Here is a 25,778-nt window from a genome sequence, read left to right as displayed (position 1 = left end):
AACAAGCCTTACATAGGTGAAATTAAGGTCAGTACTCCTCAGGAGGGTATACATTCACTTTTCTCAGATTTCCCAGGAGTTATTAAATCTTCTTATGTTATGAGCCTAAATAAATTACCATGCAAAAAATTTATTTTTGTCAGGCATGTAATTCACAGAGTACTAAGGTTTGTTTCATAAATGGAGCTGAGGGCTGACCTGGATTCAGAAGGTTCAGTGGTGCCCAAGAGGGAGGAAGGTCATTTTTTCTTTTAGTTGTCCCTATATGTCACGCTCCATCTACGAATATCTATTATGGTACCAAAATGGACGTGTATAAAACATGAAAAAAACCCCACAGGTTATTCTGGATTTAATAGAGGTTTTAATCAATCAAGGCAAGAAATTAAATTTAAAGGTTTAGAAAATGAGATTTAACAAGTAGATATTTCAATCAATGACAAAGTTTTCATCCTTATATATACAGAGAGAGAAAATTCATATATATATATATATGAAAACAAAAATATTTCTGAACTATTTTATAAATAGCTAAAATCCAAGAAGATAAAAATCTGTACTTCTGTGATATGCAACATATTCAGTTGCATATACAAATGAGGAAAGAACATTTTGCCTCTTGTTTTATTTTACATTTCTTAAGAAAATGTAAAATCTTAACTCCTTATTGGTAGATTTATGTGCTAGTTTGTCAAAATGAATTCCTGCTCTGAAAAGTTAAAGATGTAAATATGCAGATGCTTATGACAGTGAAAAGAATTATACAAAGTAAGTCAGGTCCACCAAAATACACTTGGGAGTATGTAGATCAGAACTACCAGAAGGAAAAAACTGGTCGCTATTACTACATAATCAAAAGTATTTAGAGCAGTCTGTTTATCTACTGAATAAATAGTATTATTAGTACTTATAGAATAAAAATAAGATGGTAACTTCTTCCCACACCAAATTTTCTTGTCCATGTCTTCATTTTTAGGATGTGAATATCTGAACAATGTCACTGTTCTAGGTACAACACTAACCTTTTTTTCCAAAAGTTGCTCTTTTCAAAATTTTTTAATATTTAAGAAAAGTCAAAAAATATTAGCATAAACCAATTCTTTATCTCTTTGATGTTGTAAAAGGTGTTTGGTTGTATTGTTGAAAATGAATCCCTTGGGATGCTGTAATCTTCATAACTTCTCCATTTAGAGTATCATCTTCAATTATTGTTATCAGTCCCTCAGCAATTCTTGATGGGCTGTAAAAAAAAAAAAAAACAAAAACATTTTTCAAAATCATGATGTGATAGAAGATGTGAAAAGAACAAGAAACTCAATGTAAATCTACCTACCTTGAAAATTAAACAATCTGGTATTTGAACACACTTATTTTCAAGAAAAGCAGAGATGGTATGAGTGTTTCAGGAGAGAAATTCACTCTCCTCAGTCAGGACATACAATGTAAAGTGGCAACTTTACAAATCATCATTTGTTTGCTCTAGTTACTGCAAAATCCCCGTGGACATCCAGCTGCCACTGGGCTTCCTATCAAAGTTTTCTCTGTCAGGGCAATGGACAGAAGTAATCCTTACACAATGCTCTGCAGCTCTTAGCTGTTGATTTATCCTGTTTCTGTAGCAGGACTGACATACAAATTAGTGTAAGGAGAATTTTGTCACATGAAGTTTGTTGTGGTCAATAGGTGTAATATATTTTATGCATTAAAAAGGGTGGACAAAACAACACAGTTATACCACTTCCTTTGTGCAGAAGTATCTGAGCAGCTAATTGCTAGACACCAAGAATGTGTTAAAAAAATCACTTTATACTTGTCTTGTTCTCACACTCTTCTCTAGCTGTCTGCTTTTGGCCTTTGTTGGCAATACCATAATGGGCTGGGTAACTCTGTGATCTGATCCATCATCATCGCTACTGTGCTCTTATGAACTTAGTCCAGTTTTGTCAGTTCTTGGTCTGATTTGTATCTTGGTTCACTTCCAAATTTTGTGGAAGTTTAATATAAATGATATACTCCATCTCACAACACGTTTGATTGAACAAATTTATGGAAGAACACCAAGGGTTATTAAAAACTAATACAGCATCTTTAATTTGGGAATTGGGTTTGCACTTTGCTGGAAAATGGGAATGCATAAAGGAAAACATCACTGTGTAGGTGATACTCTTAAAATAACCTTAAATATCTGCCATTGTGCATTCTATGTAGGATAACACATTGACAGTCTTCCATCTGAGGCAGCATTTCCCTTTTATTTTAATTTTGCTGGAAGTGCTATTGTGTGTGCGTGTTCTTCATTAACAAAAGGCAAAAAAACACTCCATCTGACTTACTCCATCACGCCATAGAACTGCATCATATTTTTTATCTCATCCTTATATGAATAATACTGTCCCATATTCTCTTCTTTATCTATTGACTGTAGAATTGGTGTGTTGACAAATCCCGGACAAATTGTGTTGAGTCTCACACCATAGTTTTCCATATTAGCAGCTAGCTAGAAAAGAGAAAGAGTTACACATTCATCATCAACATCTTGAAACAGTATTGTTAAAGACATTTTTCAAAGAATGAGGTTTACCACTAAGTGCTCTTCAGCCTTGCCTAGTAAGCAAATTTTGCTGCTACTGATTGTTTTGTTTCAACAACTAAGTTTGAAGCACATTTTCTCTAGTAATAGTACTAGATTACTAGAAAGAAACGTTCATTTTGCTGGGAGAACAATTCTACAAGAAATCAACACTGCTCCTTCCTTGCAGTTGTTTTTTTTTTTCTGAATAGGTTTGCTATTAGTGCTCTTGGCATGTCATTTACAGTATTTTAGGTTGATGATATAACTCATAAGCAAAAGCAAGTAAAAAATATCTCCCAAATTTATGCTTCAGATGTTATAGAAACTTTCTTATTAAAAGAAAACTATCTGAAATCAAATAGTGATTTAACTCCAAGATTGTTATTTACATCCCTCATGTCAACAGAAACAGGATTTGGTCTCTACCCTTAGAACTGTAATATTAAACCTCTCCAGCTGCTCTGTTGTACCTGCCAGGGGATGACTCTCTCACTGAGTATCCCCAGAGGAAAGTCGCTGTAAACTCCAGGAAAGAGGCAGGAGTTTTTCCAGGAAGCAGTTCAGGAACATGGCGAAAGCAAGCAGCACAAACTGTTCCGGGAATGGTAGGACCCTTCATTCATAATGCTACCAATGCATGTGTGTAGCAAACAAGTCTGATCAACATCCAGGCATTTGTTTAATGCTGGATGAACTTTCTTAGTGATGAAACAGAACTTATGAACTAAACATGAACTATCCAGGAATAACTGTAATTGTTCAACACTGAATTCTATTTATTTCAACATTTAACAGGAATCCTTTCTGGTATTATGTAAATAATTTTTATTATATGGTAGCCTGCCATTTTGGTCCAGAGAAGAAAATAAACTGAAGTCCTAGATGTTTTGTAACCATACCTGCCAAGTGCTAGGCTGTACTGCCTTTCCTGGCGAATATAGTTATTCGCTGTTGTTATTCTTTTTCTCCTTGGCATTCTCATGTTCCACAGAGATAGTATTTCCTCTAATTTTCTAGCAGACCCTTTATTTTTGAACTTAGATGGTGATGTTTATGTTATAATGAGAAAACAAAAATGGAAAACCAGGTGTCAGGTTTGTGCTGTGGTTAATGTGTTATATGCAACACTTATCCATACTATTCCGTTTTGGTTAATCTGAAAAATAAGTTGGCTGAGTGGGGGGTGAGGGCGTAAAGTATGGATAAACTACCCAAATTATTATTTCAGGTACTTTATTCTGGAAACTAGATTGGAAAGCTTATATGAGTAGACTGTCTTTAAAATTAGCCTATGAGAGTGTAATAATATTTGCTCCCTTCAAATTATTTTATCTTCCTACTTGTTCAGTTTAACTAGAAACTTTTGGAGTCAGAGGTTAAGACATGTTATATGGCCAAGTAACACCTAACGTGTCCCATCCTGAATGTGACATTTTGCATTTTCAACTTATTAGGAGTTGGTAAGAATAAATAATGGTAAACATTTTCATGTTCAAGTAAATTTTTGTATACTTTAGTGTATACTTATAATTAAAAAAAGTCATCAACCTGATTTACAAATAATGTTAAACGGCTGGGACAGAGTTGTGAAAAATATTTTTAAAGCCTGGATAAGAATTGTACTTTTGAGCTACTCCTACTGTCCTTTGCAACACCTTTCTCACAGAATCTCAAGTTGGTCATAAATACATACATGCCTTACTTATTCTATCTTTGGCTTTCCTTTGTGAAAGGATGGAACCTCCACTGCTTCAGACACTTTGTTTTCTTTAAAAAAAAGTAGTTCCAGTTGGGTGACAATAGAAAAAGAACATGAGAAACTTCACATGTTCCCAAGGAGCTGCTGATACTGTTTTCAAAAACACATACTTACTGCTATTGACCGTGTGAATCCAATTACACCATGCTTTGTAGCACAGTACACAGGCTGGAATGCAGCAGGCATGAGTCCTTTAAAATAAAAAGGTAGCTGAATGAAGATGGTGGGTACTCCTATTTATGATTACCTTAAACACACTTATAGGTCCATAATGCAAAAAATACATGATGCAATTACAGAGATGCAACAAATTAGTAAAAATTTGTAAATTATATTTTGTAATCTGAGAAAATACATGAATTGGATAAAAATAAGAGGAGGAATAATAAGAGTAGTAAAAAAAGTACAACTTTTCCGCTTAACAATTGTATCTATAAAGGATGACTTAAAATGAAGGACAGGTTGTAGAAGAAAACATTCAAGGGTGAGAGTTTTTGAGCCTTCTTCTATGAACTTGTAAAGTATTTAAAGTATATAAAGTATGTAAAGTATTTTAGATAAACTTTGATTGCTGACACTCTGGCAGCCGCTATATAAACTGGATGCCTGCAATCATTTACAGTGATTTCAGGGAGGAAGTTTGGGAATCTAAGGGAAACAGCAAAATCCATTTTGACTACTGTAACTGATTTAATATTATCTTCATAATGTATCAAAACATAAATATAATGTTTGACTTTAATCCCTTGCTTCTGTGGAATAGAAACAGAACTCAGCCTCAGATAAAAACTTTTCCCCTAGAACTAATGTGAGATATAAGAAGGAGTGTGCTTCACAGCTGAATGAAAAGCAGTCAGCCTATACATCTGCCTGGGCAATATTGTTACTGCTTATTTACTTGACAATGTACTTAGTACTATAACAAATACATACTGTTTGCACAGTGGTTTTTGCACAAATGAGCAACTATAAACAAAGTAATTCCATCTTGATGCACCATATGAGGCATTGTAAAGTTTATTTTACTTACAATACTACTCTGGTAAAATTTCATAGGTGATAGTTTTCCTAAAGAGATTTAAATGAAACAGGGAAGGCATTTTGCAATAAACATACGGAAAAAGCACTAAGAAGTGAATACAGGACCTCAGTGCACAGAGAGCATAGAGATAAGTGAGTAAACACTGTGAATTGAATGATAAGATGAAGGTGTCAGATAATGAGCAGAAAGAAATTAAAGAAGAGATGTGGATAGGAAAGGTTACTGAAGCACTTTCTGGATTGAATTAGATTGGCTGAAAAGGAATTCATGCTATGGTACCTCCTACAGAGGGCGCTGTTCTGGAATAAAAAGCCAGGATGAAGATTTTTAGAAGGGAATTGGAAAAAGAGGTAACAATCTTGTATATTATCATTGCTATCCTCTGTAAGGAAAAGGAGAAACAAAAAGACAAATGACTGTTAATGTTGCAAACCTTTATGGTAGGAGTGGGAGAGCATAAAATCATCATTTATAGCAGATCAAGAAGAGAGAACAGAGTTTTTAGAGCAAAATTAAGAACTTAATTGTAGAAAGACTGAGTTCGATGGCAGAGAACTGGTCAAGAAGAGATGACAGATCATGGTTGTATATATGTTTCTGCCCATTATGCCAACAAATTCCACTATTCAATGACAGCTGAGATGGAACTTGTGGATGCTGTCGTTCCACATGAAAGCTAGGGTCTTGTGAACAGCAAACCACAGCCCATCCTAAAGGCAGAGGATAAAAATCATCTGTGATCCCAAATGCAATATTGGAAAACTGGATTCTGATTTTGATGCATTAATGTTTGTTTCTTATGGAAGTCACCCCAATCAACCACTCGCATGTGTTTTTCCATTTTTCACATTTTCATGGGAAATGAAGGACTTAACCTTGTGGCTGGTTGTTCTCTTGTATTTATCTGCTTAACTTGGAAAATGTGTTATGCTTCTGATTGAGAACTTGCTTCGTGAAAAATGTTTTTTGTGTTATCTCCTCTGGGTTGTGATTGCAACACATTCTCTGTTTGGTGACTCTGGATGATCATCACCATTCTTCAAATAATTGGAAACATTGGAGTATTAGCACATTAGGAATATTATGATACTATTTTTTTTAAACTCCTAAGTAGTTTTACTTGTTTCAAAGAAAAAAAAAAACAACCCCAAAACAAAACAACGAAAGACAAAATCTCCTGGGAAACACAGAGGGGGAATTTTATTTCTTCTTTAAACATAGTAAGAAAAATTACTTGTTACTTGAGAGAGAAGAGAAACAAAGTCAAGAAAAAAAGTAAACAAAGGAAGGGCACTGCTCACAATAATGAAGTGGAATACGGTTCAAAGACTTACTTGAATGTCAAAAGACAGTAGGAACGACTAGGCAGGAAGGGAAGAATAAATAACTCTTTTTTTTTTTTTTTTAATCAAAGCATTATACCCAGTTCATTTCTAACTGAAATTATTATTTTTGATAAAACGGAGAACCAAGAAGAAATCAGTTTGACTCACTTTCAGCCAAAGCAGCAGCAATGAAGACTAGCTCTAGCATCTTTCACCCAAAATAACAACAGTCCTGTCTCACTTTTGTTCCTGAGTTGGGTATTCAGCACCACTGTGCGGGATTTCCATCTCTGAGGCACTCCCCTGCCTCAGGGAGTGTGGAACCTCTGGCTGTTGGCACTGTGTCCTAGGTGCTCTGCTAGCACTTGTTTTGGGTTCAACCACTGTGTGACACTGATCCTGCTCTGCCTGAGTACTTATTCAAGCAGTGAGCAAAGATGAGTTCACAGCATACTAGTTAAGGTACTCATTTGTTAGAAAATCTGGATTCTGTTTGCTGCTTCCATGATTAGTTAATTATCTTACGTAAAGTGGAAAGATGAGGAAACAGGCTGGAGAACATTATACACAAAGCAAGGGGGGAGGAATGGGAGGATGTTCAAATGGATGATGATGGGGCAGCATACTCCTGCAAAGTGATACAAGTAATTTTCAATTTCTTTTAGCAAGGGGAGGAAACTGTACCTAGATTTTCCTCTCTCTGGGTGTTGACGCATCACTGAACAGTTATATGAAAGGGGACAGGAATCTTCCTTCTCCTCACAAACGATCTTCATTGAGAACTTGTTGGTGAATTGCAAATGATTTCCTGATGACTGAAGGTGTCCTTTGGTTTACCAAAACCAGATCAAGTGGACCAGCAGTAATTCTGTGTGTTAGTGTTAACTGTGCTCTTTTTTGTTTTTCTCAGCACCTAGCAGGTTGACCAAGACAGCTCTTGCCCCTGGTTATACTCTAGTCCCCTTACTGTTACAGTGTCAAGACCACTACCATTTGAGAGGTGGTGTCAGGCTTCTCACTACAACTGCTTATTTATCATGGTCAATAGTTTCAAAATCCACATTTCGAGAAATTAGTCGTGGAGGATTGTGTCAATAAACTTGAATTGTATCAGTAAACTTTGTTGAAACCACTATTTCCTTTTAGTCCTCTGAAGAGCTTTGATGAATAAAGAACTAAACATTTTTACCCCAGGTATGCTTTTCTACTGAAAACATAGCCCTCAGAGACTTGCATAAGTCTCTTTCCTTCTATAAGATTTATTAGCTTTTAGATGACCTTTCCACCCTCTGTTTTCTCCATGGGTGCACTGTTAGGCACCTTGAGACAAATGTAATTTCTGTTTGATAGTATCTTTAAGTTCCATTAATTCTTGGAACAGTACTCTTCATGTTTGGATGTGTGTGGCACAGAGAATGCAAGAACTGAAGTCTATTTTCTAACATGGCTATTGATCTCACGGAGGCTTTGGGCTCATCAGAAAGCAGTGCTTCTACACTATGACTATGCAGTGATTAAGCTTTATTCTCAGTTATACTTAAGACAAATACATTCACTATTAAAACATTTAAATATTCCATTAAAATATTTCAATTTTCTCTCACTAATGTGATAATCACAGTACCATGTGGCATCCTAAAACTCTCAATTTTCTTTCTCTATGAAAAAGATATGTGAAAATGCTGAAAGGTAAGTCTTGGCAAACCAATGGAATGTATTTAAAAGCAAACCAAAAGTGTATTCCTTCATATGTTGGGAAGTATCACCAGAGTAATTTGTTTTCCTTTCTATTTTAGGTTTGTTTTCTAAAATATACTTAACCATAGACTGTTGCACACATAGAATACTTAAAAATAAATAACATCACAAGATTTAACCATATTTATTTAAATTAAATGTCTTTCCAAACCACATTACAGAAATTTTCTTTGTTGCCCTTAGGCAAAAGTATAGATAAACAGTATGGAATACGCTTACAATGTTCTTTGAAGGCTAAAGCTTCTTTTGAAGAAGTAGCTAGGGAAATGAGTTAGGGGACTGATAGTCCTACGGAGTGATGAGAGAACTGATTCTCTCATTTTTCAGAATAGGGCGGGAGTACAGTTACAATGCTGTGATCTGTGTCAAAACAGAGGAGACACAGAAATCCTAGCAAAAATTCTAAGCTGTGTCATTTCTACGAAATTTTTGAACAGTGAACTCAAGTCTCATGAGACTAGTTTCTAAATTTTCTGATCTAATTTCTGTGGATTCTGCTCAGGATCTTCTTTTTTTTACAAAGAGGAGACAACAGAAGCTTTTTCATGATGCTGAACTGAAGGTGCCAGCTGTGCAGCCATTTACACGTTTGCTCCACTGTATCACTGTGATGAAGTCTTGCCTTTATCCAGTGATGTTAACCATATGCTGAGCTTTGTTCTTGTTATATATATATATATATATGTATATATATACACACATATATATAAGATCAGGTCCTAAAGAAGCCTGTTTGCTGTGAGGAATACTTTATTTCTTTTGGTTAAAGCTTTCTATATGAGGAGGACAAACTGGCTGCTTATGGAGCTTGAGGGCTTGAAGTTCAGTGTAATTAAGCCACTGATATGGCTGTATAGCAGAAAGGTATCCAAATACACTACACATTGAACAACCTCTCATAAAAAGCTAGCATGATCTGATACTAAAGATTTTACTAGTTTTTAAGCGCTCTACAAATACTCTGATTTTTTTTTTAAATCTGCTAGAATCCAGATGGATACAAATTCAATTTTACAGAATACTTTATTGAAAGTATGAAGGCTATCAAAACAAAACTGCATGACACACATGAATACTCTTTTCCTCTTGCTTAATAAAGTGTATAAGTACCAGCCACCAAAAGGTAAGAGACAATGCCAAGTTTAGTTACGTAAATAATCTCAGGAGTTGAATTCAGTTTTATATGCTTTTTCTGTTGCTTGTAACTATTCTGTTAAACAAAATCAAAATGAATGTACATCGCTTCCTACAGAAGAAATTTCAGAACATTTTACCCTTTAAATTTGAAATGAAGATTATTACAATGCAAAAAACCTGCAGCCATTGGCATTACCTGTTATGGGGGCAAGTTGGCAGTAAAACACACTTCCCGTTATCTCAGTTGTTTAGCAGCATTACTTCCTCTTGATATGAGTGCATAAATCCCATAAAATTAAGAAAGTTTTATAGCTTTGACATGCGGTGGATTAGGAGTCCGGTGCTTGCTACATGTCCTTACTGATTTATCTCCCTTTCTTATTTAGTTCTGTCTTGTGGAGACATTAAAGAAAGGGAGATTTAATACTGGAAAGAAAGGGTGGACGCTCTGGCTTTCATCCAGCTGAATGAACACTTTAAGCATCTACTTCATAGGAAGCATTTAAGTAGTTACGTGGGCGTTAATAAATATAAAACAGCAAGACTTGATTCTGTCCCTAGTTCAAATCTTTGGCAAAATTCCCATGGTGAAGAACTGGAAACTAATTAGTGGGTAAAGCAAATATTATTGAATGTTACGTAAGCACTAAGTATAACTCTTCTTGCTGCTCAGCAAGACATAAGGATATTTACTTTCTGCAGAGTATATCTGATAAAATCTTATAGAGAACTTGGACGGGGGGATCAAAACCACTCAAAAGTTTAATGATCAACAGAAGCTAGCTCTGAGAAAACACTAGAAGAGAATGTTAAACAAGCCAGTGGTAGCTTGCCTTTTGTGTATGGAATAAACTGCAGGACTTAGACCTTCAGACTGGAAAGGAGAATTAGAGTCACAAAGCACAAATAGTAGTAAATAAATAAACAATAAAATTACTGTATGTCAGCTTTTCTAATGTGTTTGTTCTTTTGACCTTGGAAACAATTGATAAATACAAACTATGTAACAGGAAACAAAGCAAAGAACACTTTGTATTTGACAGTTTCCCACAATAATTATGGCACAATGTTGATGTTAAAAAACTTAAGTAAATCAATGCAAATTTTAATAAAATAATTAAAATGGCTTTTATAAGTTCTTACCAAACCAAGAAAAGCCAGGCTCTTAGGTCTGAAGATCAAAATAATTTTGTTTTCGAGACTAGTTCAAAACAGAAACTACTTGCTACCGCTGCCCTTTCTTAGAGCACTGCATGGGCATCTGCACTTCTGTGAAAATGTTTAATCTTTTACCTGTGTTGATGAACCCTTGTACTGCAGTAGCAGTTTCCTTCAAGTTAATTTGCTCCCACCACAATGTCCGTCTGAGCCAATGGAGATGAACTTACTGGCATCAGGAGACAATGTGCAGCATTGCAAGTGCTGACTTAAAGGTACATGGAGACTTTAAATAGTGGACTCCTCGCTCATTTGAGGCATGTGTATATATTAAGTCAGATCCTCAAGAATCACATGCGTTATGTCAATAGGGTGAACTGGACATCATCACAAAAGCCAAGGCTGTCAGGAGAATTTAATAGTACTCAGAATATTCACATCTACTGAGCACTAACCCCCATTCACATGCAGAAATTATGGTCCCTGCTTTCTAACTGGCTTTTTTTCTGTTTAAACACATAAGGATACCCCAGAGTAAAATTACTATTGTTTGGTATTCTGCGTGGATCCTGAAGAAAGCACTGACAATCCAAGTGTAAACCAGCACATGAACTATTTTTCCCAGACATTATGGCAGTAGCAAGAGAGAACAAACTTTTCAAACAAACAAGAGAGAATGCAAGGATTTCTCTACAATTTTTTGAGGAAGGGCTTCAGGTGACATTATTCTCTATTTACCATTTCCTTTACAGTTCTGCTTTTTTATTGTGAGCCCAGTCACTGAAACATGCATAGCAACAGAAAAGGGAAAAGGATTCTACTTCAAAACTGAACAGCAAGAACCCTGACTTAGAAAACGTATAATTCTATTTTTATGCCAATAAAATGAAATACAGTTATAGCATAGATAAGTGGTGAGCAAAGAACGTGTTGTCTTAAGCTCAGCAAAATATGAGTGTTAATATTATGACTTCTTCAGCAGAGGCAGATCACATCTGAGAGCACTTGGAAAATGGACAGGGCTGGTGTGTGACAATCTTCATTAACACCGTAGTTACAGTCTAATCTTAAATATTCCTACAGCTGTTCTCCTATGGACTTGAATGGAAGACCTGCTACTGCTTCCTTGCTTTCTGTGGAAAAAGTTTACCTGATTTTCTTTTTTAATGCCATATAAATAGTTTATAATATAAAAATTAATCAGATTTAATGTAACCCTGAATTCAAATTAGATATATACATTAGACTTTGTTTCTTACACACAGTGTGGTGTAAATATTTTTTTTTAATTAATCTGTGTTATTGAGTAGTGTTGAAAAAGCATAATGAATTGAGGCTAGTAAGGTTTTGCTCAATGTGTAGCAGTACTGAAACCTGAAAAAAAACCTATTTCCATCAAACTCAAGATTATCAAATATGAGACTGACGGGTTAGGAAAATTACTAGTAAAATTTTTCTTTAAGTGAGTTTTAAAAGGCAAATGGAAGTTGTGGTCCTTTGATATTACTTTGGTTGTTATGGTGAAAATCAGGTCAAAATGGGAATAAACAGGGAAGAGCCATAAGAAAGAAGAAGTGTGACTGATCCGTATGATTAATTTGTTTCAGAAATGAACCAGTGAGTAGAAAGTCTTTATACAGAAAATATTCTTACCTGCCAAAGATGAGATATTAATAATTACTCCTCCATCGCCTCCATTTCTTTTTCCCATGTATTCTAGGCCGAGGTAGGTTCCTCTAATCACAGATGTCTGATATAGGGGAGGAAAGGGATGTTCATATTAAAAATATGTTTCTTTTATGGTCCTAAAATTTGAATATTTCTTTAATTGTGGGGTCTAGAACCTGTATTTCTTTACCAGTGATCTTATTTATACTTGGAAGATTATGAACAGGGATGACATCCCATAGCAAAGCAACTCAGTAAATCCAGAAGCACAATTGCAATGCATAGAAATAATAACAGATTAATTATATTTCCTATTAAGATATCAATAATCAAACTAAAATATTACAACGTGAAATAAATGCTAATGAAGGAATTGAAACCCAGAATAAGAAAACAATTTAAAGATTGAAGAACACAATTTATCTGAGGATGTAAGTGGTGTATGAACTGATAGAGTTTCCAATGTTTTTATTGAGACAAACTGCTCTACATTATAAAAAATGTACAGACTGAATCTGAAGATAACTCTAACACTTGCAACTCCATTTGGCTCAAGGCATGAGACCCCTTTTTAGGTTTGAATTATATGCTACATTTCTGGTCCTGAGATATTAAAAATCCATATAATTTTCTGACAGAAGTTACTGGAATTTTACCATTCCTCTCAAAAAAAGGTTAACCCAAACAGACAAATACAGACAAGGTACAAAAGCATTTGAAAAGGTGTGAAACATGGTGTTACCATAATATTAGCTGCAGCATGTGATTTTTTTTTTAAGGAAGATCTTTGAGGAAGAAAATTTTATGGAGGCCTGTATAAACTTGATTCCTTAAGATCTGTTTTTTGAACCCTTCTGCAGTCAGAACGTCTGCTGGGATTTATCTCACCAAACTTCAGACATTTAAACTAAGATGCTTAAAGATACACTGAGCCTGTGGTTATCAGCCTCCCAAATGAATCAAGTGGTTGAGTCTTTCCCGGGGAGTAAGTCACTTTAACAGACTTTAACAAGAGCTAATAGAAAGCAGACAGTGCTGCTGGTGGGAGATATGAACTTTAGTGAAATATTGCAATATTACTGCATTAGAGATGAGTTTCATAATTATTTACCGATTTTTGTTAGATCTCTCCAGTCAGTTCACATTTGGTTTACAATTTCTACTTAAAATGAACATATGTATTGAGTTACTTTTATTTTTATGGAAATATTATTTCAGTGTTTAAATCAGAACTCTATTTTATTACTGTTTATTGCTATTTATTTGACCCAAATAAATTAAGATGTTCAAAACATGAAGTGGCCCTATAAATATGTTCATGTCCACACACAATTATTTCAATGAGAGTTTTGGTCAGGGAAGGTATACAGAATTGTGAATCATAGAAAAGGAAATCTCCCAAAGTAATGAAAACTGCACCGCTAAAAAAAAAAAAAAAAAAAAAGTGTTTAAAGTGTATATGATTAAAATCTAATGGATAGTGGCTAGGTGTACTGGAAAGAAAAAGCTTTTAAAATGAGAACGTTAAGTATTTTTCTACCACTATCTAAGTTCCCAAACCAAAATTAGAATAATTTAAAGACATGTTTTACATTTTGTTTTTGGTAGCTGATAGTTTTAGACATACTTGTTATAAAACATAAAGTATAAGTACTAATTCAAGTTCAGTTGCCCTTTGCACTTATTGGTTTTGACATAAATCAGATTTGGAAGACTGCATGTCCTACTTTATTAATATTGCTTGTTTGTTGACCAAGTAACATGAAATTAAGCTGACCATTGACAGAGATACAACCACTTCCTCATTATTATGTTTCCTTTGGAATTTCAATGAATACTCAGCTTTTTTTCATTTTCTATAGTTGCAATGTTTTATGTGATATTTTTAATATAATTGTATTTTCAGTATAACAATTTCCTGGAATAATGTAAAAAAAAATCACAAAATATGAATAGTTGAAAATTATGAAATAACATTTTACTGTTTTCTTAAACAAAAATTCCCATTAAAATGTGGTGGGAGTTTTTTCGTGTGTTTGTTTGTTGGTTTCGTTGTATTTGTTTGTTCTGTGTTTTTTGTTGTTGTTGGTTTTGTTTTGTTTTTTTTCCTCTCCTGGAAAGTTTTCTCTTAAGTGACATACTTTTAAAAATGTTTTGATGAATATCAAAAGAATGCTATTGATTAAATTTTAACAGAAAATTTCCAAAGAACCGTCTTCAGTGGCTTGTAAAATACCAAACTAAGTGTGATTTCTCTCACATGTCCTGGAAAGTATTGTGCCAATACTCAAAGCATTTGCAGTTGTTTTTGGATGTATCATATCAGTAATCAGTAACTTATTTAACAAATCACTAAATGGCAATTTAGGCATCAGTGTCAAAATCAGAAACCAAACTTACAAAATTTATCGTATTGGTTGTATTAATACAATTAATTGTGTTGTTCTGAAAGAAATAATATATTGAAACTCTGATTCTAAGAAGACACCAAGTCTTCAATAGAGATCTAATTTTTTTTTTTTTTCTGGCATTAGAAACCAGTGTTAGCCAGTGTTGTACAATATTCTTGTGTTCCAACATTACATCTGTAAGTCAATTTTCATACTCTGTGTTTCATTTTAACTTGCTCTATTACAAAAGAAAAAAAAATGTTCTTCAATGATGGTGCCCAGAACATCATTAGATGTCATCCTTTGTACGTGGCAATTGCTTTGGAAGTAATTTAGTGCATAGTGCTTTTTTTATAGTGTTTCAAGGCAGATGTTCAAACTGACACAGTTTCTTATACTTATTTAATAAGGTTTTCCTTGACACTTTTGTCTAATAGTTCTTCTGTCTCCTTATGCGCTGTAAATTTCATGCTGAGAAACTATATCTGCATTCCTTCAGAGCTGAAGATGTCTACCTTATTGTTATCAAAGTGATAAGGCTATATGAATTCCTTTGAAATAACAAAATAGTAATCAGTAATCAGTCCTAACATTATATGTAGGTTTCTGAGCTAATCTAGTTCAGTGCTAGGGATTCTGAACAAAAAATAAATGAAAGAGCCATTGACTTGTGGTTTCATAAAGCAGGTTAGCACAGAGCTGGAATTTGACCCAAGATCATTTGACTTTCATACTGTGATGTTGTAAATTGATGGCTATCTATAAGGAAACATTTCAAAGTACTTTATGAACTGTGAAAGATGAACTTCAAAAGTCTGAAACTAAGTGCTGCCAGTGATACCTGTGGAAAATTATAGGATTTTACTGTTGGTCAGGGAGGTGGGACTGATTTTTTTTTAATGCAGATTTTCTAGGAAGCAAACAGGTTGTAGCAAGCACGCAAGTCCCTTGGCAGTCCTATGTATAGGTTAGTTTACTTGCTATATGAAAAGAAATTACAAGATCTTGAGTTTGAATTTCCATCTCAAACTGTAGAAAACAAGAACCCTCAGGAGAGAGAGAGGAATAAAGGTATGTAGGATTTGTTCATTTTCTAGAAATCAGTAGCTTTTGTACAATGTGGGAGTGATATACTATATTTTAGTTATTTACTGTGCAGTCTTCTTTACTTCTGGCTCCCCATATTCCTGAAGGACACAGAAATAGTATTGCATTTTGCGTAGCTGGTCTTAAGTCAGTCTCAGTTCAAAGAAATTTGCTTTTCATTATACTTCAACATTGGTTACTTTAAAACTGTAAGCTAAGAAGTTCAATGACTTGCTGTGCAATTAAGGTAAGTCTGTGTCCTTTCTAGTGCAATATGAACAACAAAAATAATTATAATTATACTTACAGGCTTCTTTATGCATTTAGAGGATTGGCCCTTGTGCCACTTATTTCAAGGTAAGTGGTATTTCTCACTTTTTGGTGGCCACATCTCTTCCTAGGCAGTCAGTCCTCTTTCTGACATTGAATTATGCTGAAGAATAAGCAACTAAGCCATTGAACAGCAGAGTTGGTGTATTTCTGGTTGTCTTAGAATGCAAACTTGGTAAACTAGTTACTTCTGCTATTATGTCTTCTACAGATAGCACTGTTTGTTTTGTTTTCCTTCTCTGTTGTTTGCATAAAGAATCAGTGCTTGCCTCTCGCTGTGCTGTGGGACCTGGTAGCAATTCCCAGGTGCTGAATCCAGCTATGTATCCTGGTAACATTTTTTTGGGATGAAAGTTTAGTCCTTGTCATTTCTTCTGGTACACTGGGAAAGGAGAGCAAGGTGTATGGACCAGAAGCAGGTTGCAGCATACTCCCAAGGCATCTGCTGCATGGCTCGCGCAATGGAACAACCTTGTGATGATCATGAAATCTTTGTCCCAAAAACAAATAAAATGAATCATTTCTGAAGTTTGCCTAGTTACCCTTCCGGTTTCTGCTGAGACATTAGTTGTCCTTTTGAGGAATAGTTCCTTACTGATGAGTTGATTTTCCAAGGTTTGCTAGTTGCTGGAACATTTGTTTCACCAAAAGCTATATTGAACAGAGCCACACATATATACAGCGTTGCATTCTTTTCTCTGTAGTATCAATCCAAGTATTTTGCAGGGACAAACCCTGAGTTAGGTAGACTTCATATTAGAAAAAGAGTTTTCTAAATTCAGAGAAACTTGTTACCTTTGTCATTTATGGAAATAAATTATTCAAACCCATGAAAAATGCAAAAATTTGGAACTGTTGAGTACTGCCACATTTTGCCTGGTAATGAAGGATGAGACTGTCATGCGCCTGAACAAATTTTATGTCTGTATTTCAATTCTGTTTCTTTGGCAACATTTAAATAATTGGATCCCATATGACTGTGTGGGGTTTTTTGTTGTTATTGTGTTTTTCTTGTTGTTGTGGGTTACATTTGTTTGTTTGTTTTTGACATGCCCAAGTTAAGGCCTGCAATTTAAAGTTTTGCCAGAATAATGTGTTAAAATGTGCAAAATCATCGCATAAACAGGAGAACAGAGTGATTTTTCTGTCAAATTCTTTAATGAGTCTATTTAATTTTGTTTTGGAAATTACAGAATCACAGAATGTTAGGGATTGGAAGGGACCTCATAAGATCATCTAGTCCAATCCCCCTTTCAGAGCAGGAACACCTAGATGAGGTTACACAGGAATGTGTCCGGGCGGGTTTTGAATGTCTCCAGAGTAGGAGACTCCACAACCTCCCTGGGCAGCCTGTTCCAGTGCTCTGTCACCCTTACTGAGAAGTTTCTTCTCAAATTTAAGTGGAACCTCTTGTGTTTCAGTTTGAACCCATTACCCCTTGTCCTATCACTGGCTGTCACTGAGAAGAGCCTGGCTCCATCCTCGTGACACTCACCTTTTATATATCTGTAAACATTAATGAAATCACCCCTCAGTCTCCTCCAAGCTAAAGAGTCCCAGCTCCCTCAGCCTTTCCTCATAAGGGAGATGCTCCACAACCTTAAACATCTTTGTTGCCCTATTGGTTTAAACATACCCACAAAATAATTAATTTGTTGGCTTAAGAAAATTGCTATGTCAAGTGCTTAGCCAAATTGTTATGTAAAGTGCTTCTGTACCTTTGATTCAGGCAATATTTAAAATGTAAGTGTATGTGATACCAGTACTGCTACATTTAACTGTATATTGCAACCTATGTCAGTTTTCAGAAACCTCTGATGTAAGCATATAAAAGGAACCTCTGAGTAAATTTTGGGATTCTCTTAGTGTAAAACGTGCTAAGTGAATTTGTAAAGATAAAAGATACTGTCATTATAGCAGGGACTATAATTACAGTGGTTCCAGAAAGCCTACATCATCAACACAAGATAAAACTAGGGAAGCTTCTTAGAACATCAAATTATTTTTATCTAACATATATTCCAGACTCATAAAAATGTGGGGACTCAAAGAGAAAAAAGTCAGATTTTTTGGATTCTTCAGGCACAAGTTCTTATGAAGCCGGATACAAGAAACATCGTTCTTGTCAGGCTGGAGGACTGTAGGTAGGACTCTTGATAAGAATGTATGTGTCATATATCCTTGTGCTATTCTGTGCATGGGTATGTGTGTGTGGTAGACTCTGAAACCACACAGGTAATATCCATTTAAAAAGAAACTCCTGTATGGTTGCCAATATCTTTTTATTTTGTGTACCATAATACCATAATAACATGAGTGTACCTTTGTATAACTATGAGTAGTTGAAGCTGCTATGGATCAACCTGATGTTGATCAAGTCAACACTATCAGCTTTGGAGTTTTGAGATGAGGAATGGATGGCATTGCTGGAATACTTAACTACAAAGATTAATAGAAATATTAATAAAGTAATAAAAAGGTGGATGTTGTTTAGCACAAAATACAGTGAAATGGTGGAAAGCACTGCAATAGAAATCTCATTTGAGCAGATGATACTTCCCCCCTGCCATATTTATCAAGCTGTCTTTTCTCAGTTTCAGGAAACTGTAGTGGATACAAGTAGGAATTGCATTTTATTCCCTCCTTTTCCTTCTGAATTAGGCTCCACTCTTTGAACCTGCTTCTTCATTTCTTCTCGTTATGGTTTCTTAGGCAGTGTTGTCAGAGAATTTCCTTGCCTTTCTTTGAAAGTGTTCCCAAAGACCAGCCAGTTCTGTGAATGTTTCAGCCATAAAGAACACACCCTGTATGTGTTTGTTTTGATTTATCTCGTTCTGTACTGCTCTACTTTTGCACTTTGTACTTTAAACTGGGGCAGGGAATATTTGTTGCATCAATATATAAATGATATCAGTAAATTAAGGACTGGCAAGTAAAGGGTTTTGTTTGTTTGTTTGTTTTGGTTTGTTTTTTTTTTAAGTAGAAAATATTTGCATGATGTTTATCAAGATGTGTAGCCATAGAAGTTACTCCTATTTCTTGGGGATAATACAAGGGATACTTAAAATGGCCAATGTTGAGGAAGGAGAGACGTTTTAAAACCATGTATTTCATACATGTTTTGTATAAACTATATAATCATCCTCTTTATTTTTTTCTTTTTTAGTTTTTAGGAGCAGTGGCTTCATAGATTTGTAAGACTTGACAAAAAGAATAATAGAAGGAGGTGGTCAATGCCTGCTGTTTAAATATCTTGGCACTGAAAAATTGTTTGGACGTCACTTTAAGTTAAGTTATTTACCTGGACTTCAAATATCTTCAAGATTTTCTCATCAGAAATGCCTTCATTTTTTGAGCTCAATTTAAATGTGAATCACAGACAAATGCATTTCTCACATGGACTTCAATTTTTCTGGTGATGACTAAGTATCTGTTGTTGCAAATTTGACAGGTGGATGACTGCCTACAGTAATTTATACCCTGTGTTAAACCAGGCATAAATATAAAGAGAGAGAACTCATCTAGAATAAAGGTAAAGTCTTATTTCAAATTCAATTGATCTGTATTAATAGATATTGATGATACATAGCACTGAGGGCATCACACTTGCTGTTACTTCACAATATGAAGTTTCCTGATGTCTAATTTGCCAGAGTACTTTAGAAATGAAAGAGGGAGGAAAAAATATGCGTAGATAAATCTTAAAGAAGATGTAAATAAAAGGAAATTGAACAAATATATTTATCTTATTGTGGAAATTTTCATCTGTGGTCTCAGTTCAGATCCTCTTCCAAGAATAAGCAAATTTTACTTTGGACAGATATAAAAGATCAGAAAAATGTATTATTAAATAAGTTTTTTTATTTCAAATACATATTTTCCCATTAATTTTTCTATACCTTGCCTCATGTACAGCTTGTGTTACTTGTGCTGAGGTTTTTTTGTTAATTTGTTTTCATGGAGATGTTAGAATTCAAAGACTCGGGTACCTTTGTCCTTAAAACTTTTGACAAAAACAAGCCTCTGCTTCTCTTATTCTGAGCTTATTTGTCACATCGACAAATTCCAAAGGACAGATTGGAGAAAACTCTACACTGCAGTCTTCCAGGCTTCCTTTTGCTACTTTCTTTGCAAATTTGGATTATAAAACTTTGTAAGTATGGTCATAGGTGTGACTTGCTGAATCACCATTAAATTAGAATTTCACAGGTGGTAAAATACAAGCTGGTCAGAATTTTATTAGCCCAGAAAGCTGGTCTTTTCTTCGGAGTTTAGGTCTCCTAACAGTGTACTCTAAATCAAATTTCACTGAGAAACATATTATGGTCTCATCCAGAGATACCAGATAATAAAGAAGTGGCAATAGTCTGCTTGAAAATAAATTTTACAGGCTTGTTGAATGTACTGGGTTTTAGCAAGTAAGTGCCCTGAAGTGATGTGCTTCTATCAGTGATGGTGGTGAAATGGCCTATATTAAATGTACTCGCTTCATTGATGAAGAACATGTGGAGGTCTTGGTTGAACAAGTTCTCTTGTAATACCAGTAAATGATATCTTACTCTCTAATGCAGGCCAGCTGAGTCTCACAACTAAATAAAATATTCTAGAACATTCATATGAACAGACTGGCCTCCTGTAGATGCAGCTCTACCACTTTGGGTGCCAAATTGTTACACTTACCTGGGATTGCATTGGGTTTTATAGAAAGAGAATGTTGTCTGGTGCTAACCCAAGTACACAACCTAAAGGACGCAGCGCACACACACGTTCATTGGTCAGTACATATGCAGTTACATGGTTATTGTTTCAATAGCTGTGTTTACCAAACCAATAATTCATTTGCTGCCACATGGCACACACTGAAAAGCCAAGGGCTGTTAAGTGTGTTACAGCATTACATTTTGAAGTATGAACTTTTGAAAGGAGATAATGCTTACCAAGTTAATTTGTATGGTGCTTTCCCAGTCCTTCTCGTTGTTCACTCCAGCATTATTAACCACAATATCCAGCCTTCCAAAATGCTCAATCACTTTTTTGAAAGCACCTGTAGTAAGAGCCAAGGGTGAAAGTAAGATATAAAAATAGAATGCATGCATACGAATTTTATTAGTATACCAAAATGTCTTCACTGTTTTAATCACTAATGAGCAACTTGAAATTAAATTCTTTATCTAACTGTTCACTGATATTATACATATTCAGGAAAACTGAAGGGATTAAGATACAATAGTCACCTTTTAATTTAGTTTTATAATGCCTGATAATGAAATTTCTTAACACCTATACATTTTGCATTAAACAAGATGTTTGGCACCCTAACTATATATATTTATAATTTATAGCTTAATTTGTAACAGTGTGATATAGGTGGTGAATTCAAGATTTGGCACCATCTATTTTAAATTAGAAATAAAAGCTTCATGTGTTCAGAACAATTTTCAGATTTTAACCTAAGAACGCAATTCTTATTCAGTTATACGACTAATACGAATCTTTCAACTACAAATAATTCATCATAAGTCTTGTTTAAATTTATCCATTTATGAATAAATTGTTATACATCTTACTTGTCAGGTAACTTTAATAATGTGTTTCTCAAATTCAAATCTCTTTCCTTCTGTTGATAAAAACAGTGTCCTGTCTTCCAAAGAATTTCAAAATAAAGAACTGGAAAACTTCCACAATGACATTGTGTTCTCCCATGTGACAGTGTTCTAACTAAGATAAAAGATGTGTATGGAAAACCATGATGATGTCATAGTGATGAGCAAACTCATCTAAGCTGGCTCTGCTTTGACAGGATAGTTGGATGAGATGACCTCCAGATGTTCATTCCAGACCGAGAGTTTCCATGACTGCAGATGTTATCTGACATATATATAGATTGTTTGTTTTTTCCTCCAAATATTGTTCCTCCTCATTAAATATTTATTGTAATGTAAACCAAGACACCACCCCCCAATATTATTTTTAAAATCATTGTTTCATGACTGACTGAAAATCTAGAGTATTTTAGGTACACTGAAATTGTGCTTGACAGGCCTTAATGAAATCACTTCACCAAAAAGTGATCCCAGGACCATCATAATTCTCTGATCTTTAGCCTTTGGCTATTAGTGCCAATCAGGAGCATAGCAGCAGCTTTGAGATATCTACCTTTTTTTTCGCAGCAGTTGCAGGCGTTTACAGACTTTTTTTTCTTGCACCAGATGGTCGGTACTGTTACAGCCTTTTCTTTGCCTGAATGCTGTGGATCCATCACAGTCATCATCTTGTCATCAGAACAAGAGCTGGGCAGCTGGTGGGAAAGGTTTTATTTGTCCAGCTGCCTCTACTGTACAGATTTTTCTAATATTCTTATTCCATATTTAAATTTTATTTTAATATTACTAAAGCCATTATTTTTGGCCATCTGCCTTTTTGGCTTTTGTTATGTTTGTTTCTAATTCATTCTCTGGTTTCTCAACTTAACTCTTCAGTCACTTCTCATCATTCCAATTCTGCATCAGCAAGTGCAAATGAAACCCTTTGGCTTTATTAGGAGCAGAACTGATTATTTACCTGAGTTTCAATGAGCAAAATAAATACAATTTGGGTCCTCAATTAGCTTCCACATTTCAGAAGCTCAGTCTTCAATCCTCTTTTAAGCCTTCTCTAAGTAGCATCTTTCACCCGCCTTATTCTTATTAGAATCTTCAAAAACCACCATGGATAATAGTATTTTTGCCACTTATTTGCTTATGAAATTCACACAGTCCTGACTAATTGTAGTTTTCTAGTTTACACATTGAGAAAAGAGCTAAATGCTTTTCAGTTCTTTGCATATCTATGTGAAAACAGAATGACTACCAAATTTGGAATATTTCTGGTAAAAGTTTACCTCCCTACAGTAATCCCACATGTTACCTACCCACAAAAAGAAGAATCTCATTATAAATTGTTAGTAAAGTTATCACCCACAGAGTGTAAACTGACTTTTTATTCCCTTTTTGAATGTAGAATAATTCTGTGTTTACATTACATTCTTGTTAGTGCTTATGGAATCATAAAAATTAAAAGCAGATGATCATAAAAAGTTGAATGAAGAAAAATGAAAAATGAAGAAAAGGATCCATTTTAAAGAAAAAGTAAGAAAATCAGTTGAAAGTAAGTATAAACACCAGTTATATGTGAGCTTCCTAAATATTCATTAAAAGCAAAAGTAAACGTATGATTTTTCAAAAGTGGGACAAGATAGGAGGTTTTTGTGGAGGACTGTGTGAAAGAGGAAAAAAGCACAGGCAGGCAAGACATGAAAGTATATTAAGCAGCCGATTTCCTACTCATAAGCTTTATGTACCTACAGACAGTAGTTCTAGGACTGTGACTTGTTTCATATCAAAAAGACTAAAGTTAAAATAAGAGGAACTTCACGCCCATGACCTTTAACATAAAAAACAAGTACAGGACTTGACATATCCACTAAGAACTTTAAACACTAGGAGTGAAATTGATCTAAGTTTATGAAGTGGTAGCTTGCAATTACAAGTGAAAAAAATAGGAAAATAAAGCAGGAAAAACAAAAACAACAACAACAAAAAAAACAAACAACCAAAAAAACCAACAAAACACCACCACAACAACAAAACACTAAAAAGTATCCTACAAACCTCAAAGGATTGTAAGACGTGATTGCAAATTTACGCTAAGAAACCTGCAGCACGAATAATGCAGTATCAGAGAAGCATAAGCAGCAGCTTCCTGTTCTTGCTCCTTGTGAGAGCCCATTCTGATCCTACTCTAATTGCTCTTTTCCTACGAACTTGGTTCAAAAACCTTCCTTGCTGCCCTGTCCTGCTCACTCCAGTTCCTAGTGCACACCTTGTTGGTCCTGCACTAGCCTGTCATTGAAGAGAGGAGGAAAGGACACTGGGGTGACACTCATGCTGCAGCACATGCTATTCCTATCCCTTGGATGCTTTTTCTTGCTCCCAGGTTACTCCTCCCACTTGGAGAAAAAGTCAATAATCAACCTAGCTGATAAAATCTTTGTTTGCTGATCAGAGCAACTCTCAAATTTAAAGTCCAGCATCTCACTTACAGACAGACAATGTAAATGTTTGAAATTAGGCATAATCACGCTAGCTCAGAGTAGTGAACAACGTTGCTGAATTCTGGACTAGCTGCCATGTTTTCTGGAAGAGGAATGGATATGCTCAATCACCACTGTTGCGAAAGTGGTCAGTAAAGTGTTATGAATAAAAGCAGAACTAAAAATGTCCACATCCAGCCTGACATAAATGAATCTGGGGAAAGGGCACTGACAAAAGTAATGTCCAAATCTGGACTGGGGTCACCACCTATGAATGTATCTCTTTAATAATGAAACTTTGATGAAGTGATGTGCTTGCTAAGAAATATTGTGAACGGTACATCAACATTATATGATACTCTAAGAACTCAGTAGGGAACATGATTTATTAACTAAGTGAAAACATAAATGCAAATCACACATGAGGGAATCTCCTTGCCATTCTCTGCATCTGCAAAATGTGCACAAAATGTTATCAACCTATCGTTAACAATGCGATAAAGCAGTGTGCCATCTTTTGCCAATTCTGCTTTCAGCGACAGCAGCACATATTGCTGTGCTGTATGGAAAGAGCACTGCAACCCAGAGCAGAATTTATTACTCCTGTGCTGACAGAATGCAACTTGGAATCTGCACTGAAACCTCATAAAAAGCAAGTCCGTGTTTTAAAGTTTATATATATTAGTCATAAAACAACAATTATCTTCTTCAGAGGCTTTCATGCAAAAATATAACACACAGCACTCAATGGAAATTATTTCTTTGCCTTTTCTTTACGATGTGCCAAGTAACGCGGCGAAATAGACACATGTTGGTAGTAACATTTCACATCTGCAGGTTCAGAAACAAATCCTTTTTGAGTCACTGTCAGAAGCGGTTGGGAGTAGGCTGTCCTCCAGAAACCTTAATTGCACACGTATTGGTGCAGCAGCTCGGGCTCGCTCAGGTTGCTGCATGTTAAGCCGGAGCTCAGCGCCGGCCGTTTCCTTCTTACCTCTCAGCTGCTCCTGGTCCGTAACGTCGCACTGGATGAACACCGTCCTCTGCCCTTCGAACTGCTCGTCCAGGGCTGCCTTGCTCTCCTGCCCGGCCTCGGAGTTGCGGTCCAGGAGGGCTACCTGGACGGGGAGGGAGGGAGAGGCTGAGCGGCGGAGGGACAGACGGACGGCTCCCGAGCCGAGCCCAGAGGACTGCCGCCGCTCCGCGCCGGCGGGCAGGGGCCGGAGGGGAGAGGCGGGAGACGGAGGGGGCGCTTCTCGGGCTTACCTTCGCGCCCTTGCCCAGCAGCGCCTGGACGAAAGCCCTACCGATGCCCTGGGCCCCGCCAGTGACCAGAGCCACCTTCCCATTGACATGCATGGTGGCCGCGCTGCTGCCGCCAGCCCCTCGCCCGCCGAGCCGGAGCAACCTAGCACGGTGTCACCTGCCCGGTTTCCTCCCTCCTTCCTTCGCTCCCTCCCTCTTGCCCTCCCTCCTTCCCTC

General features: G+C 35.8%; 1 protein-coding gene and 1 long non-coding RNA gene across 2 annotated transcripts in view; one reads left to right on the top strand and one right to left on the bottom strand.

Annotated features, from left to right (window-relative positions):
• LOC135579357 (uncharacterized) overlaps positions 1-23,604 on the top strand; it is a 40,341-nt gene extending 16,737 nt beyond the window's left edge. Inside the window, exons 3-4 of the long non-coding RNA XR_010472256.1 lie at positions 19,392-19,757; positions 23,258-23,604. This is a non-coding gene — a long non-coding RNA (uncharacterized LOC135579357). The remainder of the gene's footprint in view (positions 1-19,391; positions 19,758-23,257) is intronic.
• On the bottom strand, positions 345-25,733 carry HPGD (15-hydroxyprostaglandin dehydrogenase). Its single transcript, XM_005513327.3, has 7 exons — positions 25,563-25,733; positions 25,291-25,414; positions 21,163-21,269; positions 12,405-12,501; positions 4,446-4,522; positions 2,334-2,497; positions 345-1,240 (listed from the first exon to the last, which is right to left on the bottom strand). Exons 1-7 carry the CDS (start codon positions 25,653-25,655, stop codon positions 1,102-1,104), a joined length of 801 nt encoding a protein of 266 aa, XP_005513384.1. The 5' UTR covers positions 25,656-25,733; the 3' UTR covers positions 345-1,101.
• Between the last annotated feature and the right edge of the window lie 45 nt (positions 25,734-25,778).

This window comes from Columba livia, chromosome 4 (assembly GCF_036013475.1).
Source record: "Columba livia isolate bColLiv1 breed racing homer chromosome 4, bColLiv1.pat.W.v2, whole genome shotgun sequence".
Classification (NCBI taxonomy): Eukaryota; Metazoa; Chordata; class Aves; order Columbiformes; family Columbidae; genus Columba; species Columba livia.
Note: the sequence above shows the minus strand (reverse complement) of the source record. Positions and strands in the feature narration are given on the sequence as shown.